At 45.3% G+C, this 12452-nt stretch overlaps 3 protein-coding genes across 3 annotated transcripts in view; 2 read left to right on the top strand and 1 right to left on the bottom strand.

The window, feature by feature from the left end:
- The window catches only part of ACOT9 (acyl-CoA thioesterase 9), a 101988-nt gene that overhangs the window by 76522 nt on the left and 13014 nt on the right, over nt 1-12452 (bottom strand). Inside the window, exon 2 of the mRNA XM_064364454.1 lies at nt 6829-6937. The gene's annotated coding sequence lies outside the window, so the exon portion shown is untranslated. The remainder of the gene's footprint in view (nt 1-6828; nt 6938-12452) is intronic.
- Nucleotides 2498-2587, top strand: LOC135269908 (uncharacterized). Its single transcript, XM_064364455.1, has one exon. The coding sequence runs from the start codon at nt 2498-2500 to the stop codon at nt 2585-2587; it is 90 nt and encodes a 29-aa protein (XP_064220525.1).
- On the top strand, nt 2554-5410 carry SAT1 (spermidine/spermine N1-acetyltransferase 1). Its single transcript, XM_012448856.3, has 6 exons — nt 2554-2637; nt 2896-2947; nt 3032-3115; nt 4528-4629; nt 4721-4761; nt 4887-5410. The coding sequence occupies exons 1-6, from the start codon at nt 2572-2574 to the stop codon at nt 5055-5057; spliced, it is 516 nt and encodes a 171-aa protein (XP_012304279.1). The 5' UTR covers nt 2554-2571; the 3' UTR covers nt 5058-5410.

Genomic DNA, 12452 nt, shown 5'->3' with positions numbered 1-12452 from the left:
ATGCTTTTCTTTCTTTCTTTCTTTTTGAGACGGAGTCTCACTCTGTTGCCCAGGCTGGAGTGTGGTGGCGTGATCTTGGCTCACTGCAACCTTCGCCTCCCAAGTTCAAGCAATTCTCCTGCCTCAGCCTCCTGAGTAGCTGGGATTACAGGCGCGAGCCACCACACATGGCTAATTTTATATTTTTAGTAGAGATGGGGTTTCGCCATGTTGATCAGGTCGGTCTTGAATTCCTGACCTCATGATCCGCCCACCTCTACCTCCCAAAGTGCTGGGATTACAGGCATGAACGACCATGCCCAGCCTCTTTTTATGCTTTTCATCACTGTGAAAATCATCCTCTGACTCATTTCTGAACCCAGGCAGGGCTGCCAAAGCAAGACCCTTAGCAGGGTCTGTCTGGGAAAGTGGGTTGTAAAAGAAATGTCATTCATTCCACAAAGGCTTGAATACTTGCGCCAGAAGGTACAATCCAGGAGTAGCTATCCTCCAATTCCCAAACACTGGTTTCAGAACATTTAAAACTTGTCAAGGGGCCGGGCACGGTGGCTCATGCCTGTAATCCCTGCACTTTGGGAGGCTGAGGTGGGCAAATCATGAGGTCAGGAGATCGAGACCATCCTGGTCAACATGGTGAAACCCCGTCTCTACTAAAAATACAAAAATTAGCCAGGCGCGGTGGCGGGCACCTGTAGTCCCAGCTACTTGGGAGGCTGAGGCAGGAGAATCGCTTGAACCTGGGAGGCAGAGGTTGCAGTGAGCTGAGATCGCACCATTGCACTCCAGCCTGGCGACAGAGCGAGACTCTGTCTCAAAAAAACAAAAAACAACTTGTCAAGGAATCCAGCTAGTTGTAATCCCAGCACTTTGGGAGGCTGAGGTGGGAGGAGCACTTGAGCCCAGGAGTTTGAGACCAGCCTGGGCAAGATGGTGAGACCCTGTCTCTATAAAATACAAACAAACAAACAAACAAACAAAAAACCGTATCAAGGAATCCAAAGACCTTACCTTTGAAAACTGTAAAAAAAGTAAGAATACATAAGCACATATTATTTTAGTCACTAGAGCAATGACATCATCACATATCCTGTACATGTATAATTATTTCAAAAAAAAAGTTAAAGGAAATGAAGCACAGAGGATGGAGAAAGCGGGGATCACAAAGCAACTGAAGTTAGAAGACAGATACCACCAATGTGCTGAAAGAGGAAAACTTCTGAACCTCAAAATCTATAAACAATGAAATAAACCGTTCAAGAATTTTAAGATGGAGGCCAAGTGTGGTGGCTCACACCTGTAACCCCAGCACTTTGGGAGGCAGAGGTGGGCGGATCACGTGAAGTCAGGAATTTGAGACCAGCCTGACCAACGTGGTGAAAACCCGTCTCTAAAAAATAAAAAAATTAAAAAGTTAAAGAAAAGAATTTTTAGATGGGTTGGTCCAAAAGCAGTAAGTTATCTCGATTGTTTATAGTCAGTTACAGATCAAACTCCTTATTTTACTCTCACTACTGCACTTGACTACTGTAATAAAAAAGAATTATAAGATAAAGACACATTCAGACAAGCAAAACTGAGAAAGTCTGGCAAAAGCAGATCTTTACTAAAGGAAATTAGGAAGAATGTACCTCAGGCAGAAGGAAAGATGTCAAGGAAGATCAGAGATTTAAGAAGGTACAAGAAGGTTAGAAAAGTAAGAAAAAATATCCTGTTAACTCTAAAAACTACAAGTATAAGGAAAAAAGATTATTGGGAAATCCAAATAACCTACCCTAGGAAATTCTAAAAACTACAAGAATATACGAGCTCACATTCCTTTGGTCATAACAGCAGTGTCATCATTAGACATCGGGTCACCTATGGAAAATTCCATTGCGAGTTGAAAAGGCAAATGACGTCTATTATTCTAAAACTAGTTCTGCCACCGAACCTCTAGAAAGGATCTTGGGATCTGCAGGGATCTGCAGGGCCTCCCGGATCACACTTTGAGAACCGCTGCTTTAGTCTTCTTCTCATCTCCTAAGGCCAAGGCTCCTGAGTTTGCTTCCCTGACCGGCCAAGGAGAAAAGAGCAAGGTCAATGGTCGGGGGCCGCAGAGGGAATTCTCCTCCTTCTTTTGCAAAGGCTACTAGAGGACACACGGACTGCTGGTGGGGTTTCCGGGAAGACTCCGCGAAGCGCCACTAGAGGGCGCGGCTAGCGAATCCCACAGCGCGCCCCACCGCCCACGCTGTTGTCCTACGGGTTCACACGGGCTCCCGGAAGAGAGGGTGGTGCCTGGGAGAGGAAGCGGTGCGCCGCGGGGCCGCGACCTCACTGGACGAGAGACCTCCGCCTCACGGCCCGAGGCGGGGCTTCTCGCGCTTAAGAGCTGCGTCGGGCCAGCGCTTGAGTGCGCAGCTTAGTCGTAAGACGGCTGGGGTTTTTCCGTCACTCGCCGAGGTTTGCTGGGTCATGGTGCCAGCCTGACTGAGAAGAGGACGCTCCCGGGAGACGAATGAGGAACCACCTCCTCCTACTGTTCAAGTACAGGGGCCTGGTCCGCAAAGGGAAGAAAAGCAAAAGACGAAAATGGCTAAATTCGTGATCCGCCCAGCCACTGCCGCCGACTGCAGTGACATACTGCGGCTGATCAAGGTAGCGGAGAGCCCGAGCTCCCCTCGGGGCGTGGGGTGGAGATGGCTCCGTTTTCCGGGGTGGGGGAGGATCCACGTCTTGGGGTCTGGGCCGGTGTGAGAGCCCAGCCTGTTCCCCTTTCTGCGTCTGCCTCCCTTCGCCCCATCTCCGGTGCGGCCGCCACCCCGCCCCGCCCGCCCCATTCCCTTCCTCTGAGCTGGCCTGGCCGGAGCCTTATTTTGTTTTCCGCTTCTCTCTCTCCTATGTGCATCCCCCCAGGAGCTGGCTAAATATGAATACATGGAAGAACAAGTAATCTTAACTGAAAAAGGTAATTCAACAGCGGCGGGGTGGGGGAACAGCCTTCGGTGCTTGTCACCTTTGCCGAGGCCATTATCGCTGTCCCTTCTTGCAGATCTGCTAGAAGATGGCTTTGGAGAGCACCCCTTTTACCACTGCCTGGTTGCAGAAGTCCCCAAAGAGCACTGGACTCCGGAAGGTAACCCCTCTCCCCTTCCAGAAGCCAGAGAGCCTGAGTGTTACGTAAGAAATAGTGTTGGCGGTGTAGCCCTGACTCCACAGGCCGAAGTTACTGAGAAGTTGGACAGAAAAAAATAGCAAGTGTTCAAAGTACTGAGGAAAAAGAAAATTAGATACGCTGCACTTGAGAATAATAGGGCAGGGTAAAAGAGTTTAAGTATCAGAGTGCTGTGGAGACTCGGAAGAGTTTAAGCTGCTTAAGTAAGTATCAGAGTGCTGTGAATACCCGGAAGAGTTAGGTATAATGTCATTTGTTGTAATTCAGTTTCATAAAATGGTTCTTGTTTGACCCTAACGTGACCGTTTTTGTAATTGTGTTAAATCACATTTTTTTCTTTAATTTGTCCCAATCTTCAGGTTACAGTCTCTAGCTTCGCCATGTACATGGCCCTTCCGTGTACATGGATGGGCGGGGAGGTAACTAAAAGATCCTTTACACAATAAAGTAGATGATCATGATAAATGAGGTAAGGTCCTATTATCACACAGTTAAAACACGGTAGATCAGAAACCCACTATGATACTCGCTTCCTGTCTGTTTGCAAAGGAATATAAAATGGCTAGAAAGTTTAATTTGAAACCTTTGCCTCCATTTGGAATAGTAGACACCTGTTAAGAGGGTGTCAGGTGCCTTTTTTTTCTTGCTGATCCCTGTTGATTGGTCAGAAGACAGCTCAGCTAAAAGGGGAAGTTGTTTGGGTGGGTGCTTTTTTTTCTGACGTCTGTTCCTCAGGCTAGAAGAAATCAGCAGAAAACAAGGGATGAGTACTTTTTAGAGTATGTGGGTGTTACGTAATACCTGTTTCTGGGCAGTGCTGCTGCTTCTGACTCAACAAATGGGGAGAGCAAATGGAAAATATGTAAATTGGAAGGCAAGTTCTGAAATTAAACGTTGTACTTTGGCCTGATGTTCTGACCTTTAAGGAAGCAAGACTTTGTAAACTTACAAATATCGACTATTCTGAACTGCCGTGTAAACCTGACTTATTCCCAAGTCAACATACCAGTATACCAATAGGATGTGAATAATGTGTGTGCAAGTTTAAAACCGTAGCAGTTTTGCTCTGGCAAGTAATGAAAGCTTCCTGAGTGTGAGATCCAGCAGTCTGCAGAGTGGCAAGTCCACAGTTGTAGCCTGACTTCAGTGAGTTCTGATGTGTGCTTTTTGCAAATACATGTTCTCAGAACAGTGAGATCATCCAGCAGTGGCCTGGACTGCACTCATGTAAATCATGAGACAGTCGTGGCTGCTTGTTTCTGTAACACATGCATGTATGTTTTTTAAAACTTATGGTAGGCCTCTGATTCTGCAGCTACAACTTTTATGGAATGTTTTCCTTCTCCACATCTCATGTGATACTCTTATTACAGGACACAGCATTGTTGGTTTTGCCATGTACTATTTTACCTATGACCCGTGGATTGGCAAGTTATTGTATCTTGAGGACTTCTTCGTGATGAGTGATTATAGAGGTATGATTGAGTTTGGGACAGAGGGTTTGAAGAGTTCAGGGCTGTAAATCCTTACAATGACTTTTTAAATCGTACTTCTCTAACTTTTTAGGCTTTGGCATAGGATCAGAAATTCTGAAGAATCTAAGCAGGGTATGTCGTAGTTTTTGGTTTCCAAATTTGTAAGTTTACTGGATTATTTTAATGATGGAATAAAAATTGGGTCTTGAAAGCAGGCTGAAATGTCACGGAGTTTGTATTTTACTCTCTCATGATAGGTTGCAATGAAGTGTCGCTGCAGCAGCATGCACTTCTTGGTAGCAGAATGGAATGAACCATCCATCAACTTCTACAAAAGAAGAGGTGCTTCTGACCTGTCCAGTGAAGAGGGTTGGAGACTGTTCAAGATTGACAAGGAGTACTTGCTAAAAATGGCAACAGAGGAGTGAGGAGTGCTGGTGTAGATGATGACAACCTCCATTCTATTTTAGAATAAATTCCCAGCTTATCTTGCTTTCTATGCTGTTAGTAGTGAAATAATAGAATGAGCACCCATTCCAAAGCTTTATTACCAGTGGCGTTGTTGCATGTTTGAAATGAGGTCTGTTTAAAATGGCAATCTCAGAGGCAGTTTGGAGAGTCAGATAGTTCTTGAAACTCTCGATAAACAACAAGGTGGTGTGATCTTAATATATATGAAAAAAACTTCATTCTCGTGAGTCATTTAAATGTGTACAATGTACACACTGGTACTTAGAGTTTCTGTTTTGATTCTTTTTTAATAAACTACTCTTTGATTTAATTGTTTGGTGTAAGCTTTTTTACTAATTCTTTATTTCTTACACATTTTTCTTGCTGTTGAAGACTAAATGACCCGCAAACATCATTGGATAAATACAATTGCTCAAAATAATTTTTAACCCAATTTAAAGTTTTTATGATCGTGTGTTATGCTAGTATTAACAAAGTCTGGATAGAAGCCAGTTGACTATCAAGGTTTTATGTGTAGCAACATGTAAAACATGACTGTTTTTTTAAATTCAGACAGAGTCTCCCTCTGTTGCCCAGGCTGGAGTGCAGTGGTGCGATCTCAGCTTACTGCAACCTTCGCTTCCCAGATTCAAGCAATTCTCATGCCTCAGCTTCCTGAGTAGCTGGGGCTATAGGTGTGTGCCACCGTATCCAGAAAATTTATGTATTTTCAGTAGAGATAGGGCTTTGCCACGTTGGCCAGGCTGGTCTTGAACTCCTGACCTCAAGTAATCCACCCACCTCAGCCTCCCAAAGTGCTGAAATTACAGGCATGAGCCACCGCACCTGGCAAAACATGACTTTTTACACCGATGACACTGTACAGTGCATCTGACAGGATTTTCAAGAGCTGAAAAACCAAGTTAGAAACTGAGGCCCACAGTGAAGTAAAATGTGGAGGTGCGATTATGAAACATTGAATATCGAGAAAAAACATCTTGTTACCAAAAACTTCATGCCACACAAGACTTCTTTTAAATAGAGCCAAGGTCTCACTCTTTCGTCCAGGCTGGAGTGCAGTGGTGTGATCACAGCTCACTGTAGCCTTATCTTCCTGGTTCAAGCAATTTTCCCACCTCAGCCTCCCAAGTAGCTGGGACTACAGGTGTATGCCACCATGCCCGGCTAATTTTTTTTTTTTAATTTTTAATAGACACAGGGTCTCACTAAATTGCCTAGGCTGGTCTCAGATTCTCCTGCCTTGGCCTCCCAAAGTGTTGGGATTACAGGTGTGAGCCGTGGCACCTGACCAAGATAATTTTGACAGTAAAGTGGATCACTGAAATAAGTGTCTTCTGTGAACTGAAAAAGTACACATTTTTACAGAAATTTGCAAACAGAAAAGCTCCAGTTGGACACAGGTACAAATCAGACAAATTGCCATCTTACTTGGAGGGTGAATTTGTAGTACTGTGTTAATACAATGGATTTTTAGAGCAGAGAAACAATAGCCCTTAAAACTGCCAGGAGGGAAAGAAGTAAACAAATGCTTTCTAAGGACTGAAATGAAAAAGAAGAGGTAAGAGGAAAAGACCGTTTTCCCCTTAGATATGTGAACTCCTTTCATTATTCATTACATTGGCCCAAATTCCTAAACCGACTAATTTCCACAATAATGAAAACAGTAGTTGATGAGAACCCCTGTAGACTAAGATCCAAGATAAATGTTTTCCAAAAGAAGTCAGATACCTGAAAACAATGCTCCGTATCTCTCCGTGTTCTCCAGGAAGTACTGAGCGCCTTGGTCCAAGGGAATGTTGTCCCGCCATCCTTTGTATCAGTGTCTGGTTGTGGCTTCCTAGATTAGAAGGCAGCCATATGTAAAAGTGTAACCCTGTTTTATATTTAATACAGGAGGGCTTTGGGGTTTATCGGTGGCTCAGCGAGCATGCCATGAAAACAGGCTCACAAGTCAATCATCAACCAGGGACCTATTAGGCAGGCAAGTAACTACATAAGAGAAACTGGCAAAAATAAAAGGGTAACTAAACACAAAGAGCCTTGTGGGGAAGTAAGATATTTTGCAAACTGTGTTTTGGAAAGTGAGCCTCTTAGAGGAAAACAACTACATGCTGACTGTGGTTAAATATATGAATAAATTAAATTAACCAAGCAAGTTACAATATAACTCTTTGTTTTCTTATCTTTCTTAGAGCTTAGACTTAAAGGCCCAGTATTGTCAAGATAAAGGCTTTTTTTTTTTTTTTGAGATGGAGTCTTCCCTGTGTCACCCAGGCTGGAGTGCAGTGGCATGATCTCAGCTCATTGCAACCTCCGCCTCCGAGGTTCAAGCAATTCTCTGTCTCAGCCTCCTGAGCAGCTGGGATTACAGGCACCTGCCACCATGCCCGGTTCATTTTTGTATTTTTAGGAGAGACAGGGTTTCACCATCTTGGCCAGGCTGGTCTTGAACTTCTGATCTCGTGATCCACCCACCTTGGCCTCCCAAAGTGCTGAGATTACAGGCGTGAGCCACTGCGCCCAGCCTTTCTTTTTTGGACATGAGTCTTGCCCTGTCGCCAGGCTAGAGTGCAGTGGCGCGATCTCGACTCACTGCAACCTCCACCTCCCGAGTTCAAGCGAGTCTCCTGCCTCAGCCTCCTGAGTAGCTGGGACTACAGGTGCCCACCACCATGCCTGGCTAATTTTTTTTGTATCTTTAGTAGAGACGGGGTTTCACCGTGTTGGCCAGGATGGTCTCAATCTCCTCACCTCGTGATCCGCCCACCTGAGCCTCCCAAAGTGCTGGGATTACAGGCGTGAGCCACCGTGCCCAGCCAATAAAGGCTGTTATGAAGTTTTTGTATACACTTTAGAGAAGTCACTTAAGTGTAAAATTTATTTAATTTTTATTTTATTTATTTATTTATTTAATTTTTTTTTTCTTTCTTTTTTTTGTATGTTCCACAGAAGGAATTTTTTTTTTTTTTTTTTTTTGAGATAAAGTTTCGCTCTTGTTACCCAGGCTGGAGTGCAATGGCGCGATCTCGGCTCATCGCAATCTCCGCCTCCTGGGTTCAAGCAATTCTCCTGTCCCAGCCTCCCGAGTAACTGGCACTACAGGCGCGCGCCACCATTCCCAGCTAATTTTTGTATTTTTAGTAGAGACAGGGTTTCACCATGTTGACCAGGATGGTCTCAATCTCTTGACCTCGTGATCCACCCGCCTCGGCCTCCCAAAGTGCTGGGATTATAGGCGTGAGCCACCGCACCCGGCCTTTATTTTATTTTTTCCTGAGACAGGTTCTCACTCTGTTGCCCAGGCTGGAGTGCAGTGTGCAATTACAGCTTACTTGCAGCCTCGACCTTCTGGGCTCAAGCAATCCTCCTGCCTCAGCATCCTGAGTACATCTTGAGTAGCCAGACTTCAGGAATGCACCACGACACCCAGCTTTTTTTTTTGTTGTTAATTTTTTTGTAGAGACGAGGTCTCGCTACATCTCCCAGGCTGGTCTCCAACTCCTGGCCTCAAGTGATCCTCCCACCTCGGCCTCCCAAAGTGCTGGGATTACAGGCATGAGCCACTGTGCCCAGCCAAGTGTAATATTTAGAAGCTGAAACACCACAGCATTAGTCCACTGCAAGCTCAACTCAATTACAAAGACACCTCTTTAAAAACCGAACTATAAAGCAAATCTGTAAAGTTTGAAGTCACCAGGCAAGTAAGAAAACATGTTATGGGGAAATTATCGGAAAAGAAACAACAATGATAAACATGAAAAAGGAAAAAAAGAGTCCACATAAGCAATACTCCCGTAAAAATCACTTTTTTTTTTTTTTTTTTTTGAGACAGAGTCTCACACTGTCGCTTTTTTTTTTTTTTTGAGACAGAGTCTCACACTGTCGCCAGGGCTAGAGTGCAATGGCTCAATCTTGGCTTACTGCAACCTCCCCCTCCCAGGTTCACGCAATTCTCCTGCCTCTGCCTCCCAAGTAGCTGGGATTACAGGCGCACACCACTACACCTGGTTAATTGTTTTTGTATTTTTAGTAGAGATGGGATTTCACTATGTTGGCCAGACTGGTCTTGAACTCCTGACCTCGTGATCCACTCGCCTCAGTCTCCCAAAGTTCTGGGATTACAGGTGTGAGCCACTGTGTCCAGCAAAAAATATCTTTAAAATTACTATTTTACTAAAATATTATACCTAACAGAATTATTTCAGAGAAATAGTATTTCAGGTCTAAGGACTTACCAATTATTGCATCAGGATATTTTGGGTTTACTGTGTGTGTTAAAAACAGTAACTTTCATACCTGTAATCCCAGCAGAGAGGCCGAGGTGGGTAGATCACCGAGGTAAATAGATCGAGACCATCCTGGCCAACATGGTGAAACCCTATCTCTACGAAAAATACAAAAATTAGCTGGGCATGGTGGTGCATGCCTGTAGTTCCAGCTACTTGGGAGGCTGAGGCAGGAGAATCGCTTGAACCTGGGAGGTGAAGATTGCGGTGAGTGCCAATACACTCCAGCCTGGTGACAGAGTGAGACTCTGTCTCAAAAAAAAAAATAACTTATTTGCTAAGTTTATGATGTCACTAAAAGATTTATAAAATCAAAAAATTTTGATGCTATTAAAACAGGAAGTAGCTAGGTCTGTCCATGCATAAGCTTAAGACATCCTGCTATGAATCTGATTACAGGGTTGATAGTGGAGTCATGGTCATCATCCAGACCAGACCCCAAGATCATCAACCACTTAGATTCCACAGAGTAGTCTTTCTTTTTTTTTTTTTTGAGACGGAGGAGTTTCGCTCTTGTTACCCACGCTGGAGTGCAATGGCGCGATCTCGGCTCACCGCAACCTCCGCCTCCTGGGTTCAGGCAATTCTCCTGCCTCAGCCTCCTGAGTAGCTGGGATTACAGGCACGCGCCACTATGCCCAGCTAATTTTTTGTATTTTTAGTAGAGACAGGGTTTCACCGTGTTGACCAGGATGGTCTCGATCTCTTGACCTCGTGATCCACCTGCCTCGGCCTCCCAAAGTGCTGGGATTACAGGCTTGAGCCACCGTGCCCAGCCCCACAGAGTAGTCTTTCTAGGGAAATAAAGTAGAATCTTTTTTACAGAAATACTGAAGAAACAATTCAGAAGAAACCTAATGATTTATTAATGTCTTAGACCCACTCCACCCCTTCCAGTGAGTCTCCTTTCCACTGGGGACCCAGCAGGGCCTAGAATGGATGATGCTTATCACGGTTCATTGAAGCAAGTGGCTGCTCACCAGCAACTGATGGAACTGGCCATGCCCTGGGAAACCAGCCACCTTCTCCTGCTAGGAGTGAAGCAATTTCCTCCCTGACTGTGACAGGCATGACCTTCCTCTGAGCTTGCAGGTGGCCATGTCTGCTCCTAGAATTCTGTTTCCTTGACAGATGCCATCTTTGTTTTTTGTTTGTTCGTTTTGAGATGGAGTTTCACTTTTGTTACCCAGGCTGGAGTGTAGTGGTGCGATCTCAGCTCACTGTAACCTCCACCTCCTGGGTTCAAGCGATTCTCCTGCCTCAGCCTCCAGAGGAGCGGGGCTTACAGGGGTGCACCCCCATGCCTGGCTCATTTTTGTATTTTTAGTAGAGATGGGGTTTTACCATGTTGGCCAGGCTGGTCTCGAACTCCTGACCTCAGGTGATCTGCCCACCTCGGCCTCCTAAAGTGCTGGGATTACAGGCATGAGCCACCACGCCAGGCCCTGTTTGTTTTTCGAGACAAGGTCTCCTTCTGTCCCCCAGGCAAGAGTGCAGCGGTGCAATCAGGGTTCACTGCAGCCTCAACCTCCCAAGCTCAAACGATCCTCTCACCTCAGCCTCCTGAGTAGCTGGGCCTACAAGCATGTGTCACCACCCCCAGTTACTTTTTTAAATTATTTTTTGTAGAGACAGGATCTCACCAGGTTGTCTAGGCTGGTGTCGAACTCCTAGCCTCAAGCCATCTTCCCACCTCGGCCTCCCAACTGCTGGGATTGCAGATGTGAGCCACCACACCCAGCCCATGCCATCTTTGTTTTCTTGCTTTTTCAACATCTCTTTCTGTGGGTTGTCACCTCAGAATGACCTTGTGCTTCATCCTCATCCCTTTTCTTTGTGTTTTCAGTCTGGGCTTCCTCTTAATATTCTCCCAGCACCCTATTTCAGCACATTCTTGTGGCTCACATCTGCCCTGCAAATGTTTCAGTAGCTTCCAGATGGTTTTCAAAATAATAGCCAGGTGCAGTGGCTCACGCCTGTAATGCCAACACTTTGGGAGGCCGAGGCAGGAGGATCACCTTAGGTCAGGAGTTCGAGACCAGTCTGGCCAACATGGTAAAACCCCATCTCTACTAAAAATACAAAAATTAGCCTGGCGTGGTGGCGTACACTTATAATCCCAGCTACTTGGGAGGCTGAGGCTGGATAATCGCTTGAACCCGGGAGGTGGAGGTTGCAGTGAGCGGAGATCACACCACTGCATTCCAGCCTGGGCAACAGGGAGAGATTCCGTCTCAAAAAAAAAGAAAATTAGCCAGTGATAAAAGCTAACATTTATTAAGCACTAACCAGGAACCAAGCATTCAGTTTAGCATCTTGCATACAGTATTATTTCATCTAATTCTCACAACCACCGTACGAGATTGGTACAATTATTAGTTTCTTTTTACAACGAGATAAATCTCAGAGAGGTTAAGTTGCCTAAGGCCACACAACTAGACCTGGGAATCAAGCTCCAAACCAATTCTCAAACCACTGGGGTTCCTGCCATAGTCTCAGAGGACCTCACAGTCTCTGAAAGAATGGTGTTTCTGTGGGATTCTACTCCAAAGAATAATCAGTATAAGCATTTTCTGGATCATCAAAAGCCATGGTTCATCTGGATGCAGTGGCTCACTCCTGTAATCCCAGCACTTTGGGAGGCCGAGACGGGCGGATCATGAGGTCAGGAGTTTGAGATCAGCCTGGCCAACATGGTGAAACCCTGTCTCTACTAAAAATACAAAAATTAGCTGGGTGTGGTGGTGGGTGCCTGTAATCCCAGCTACTCAGGAAGCTGAGGCAGGAGAATGGCTTGAACCTGGGAGGCGGAGGTTGCAGTGAGCCGAGATCACACCATTGTTGCACTCCAGCGTACGTAACAAGAACGAGACTCTGTCTCAAAAAAAAAAAAAGCAGTGGCTCTCAGTATGGACTACACATTAGGATGGCCTAGAAAGCACCATAAAAATACTAATGCCACACCCTGAGAGAGATTCCTCATTTACTTATATTTTTATGCTCATACCAAAGTGATGCCAGGGGCCTGGTGAAGTAGCTCACACCTGTAATCCCAGCACTTTGAGA

This window comes from Aotus nancymaae, unplaced genomic scaffold, assembly GCF_030222135.1.
Source record: "Aotus nancymaae isolate 86718 unplaced genomic scaffold, 86718_ANA_hifiasm-v0.15.2.pri h1tg000058l, whole genome shotgun sequence".
Lineage (NCBI taxonomy): Eukaryota > Metazoa > Chordata > Mammalia > Primates > Aotidae > Aotus > Aotus nancymaae.
The sequence above is the reverse complement of the archived record's forward strand: the minus strand, read 5'-3'. Positions and strand labels throughout refer to the sequence as shown.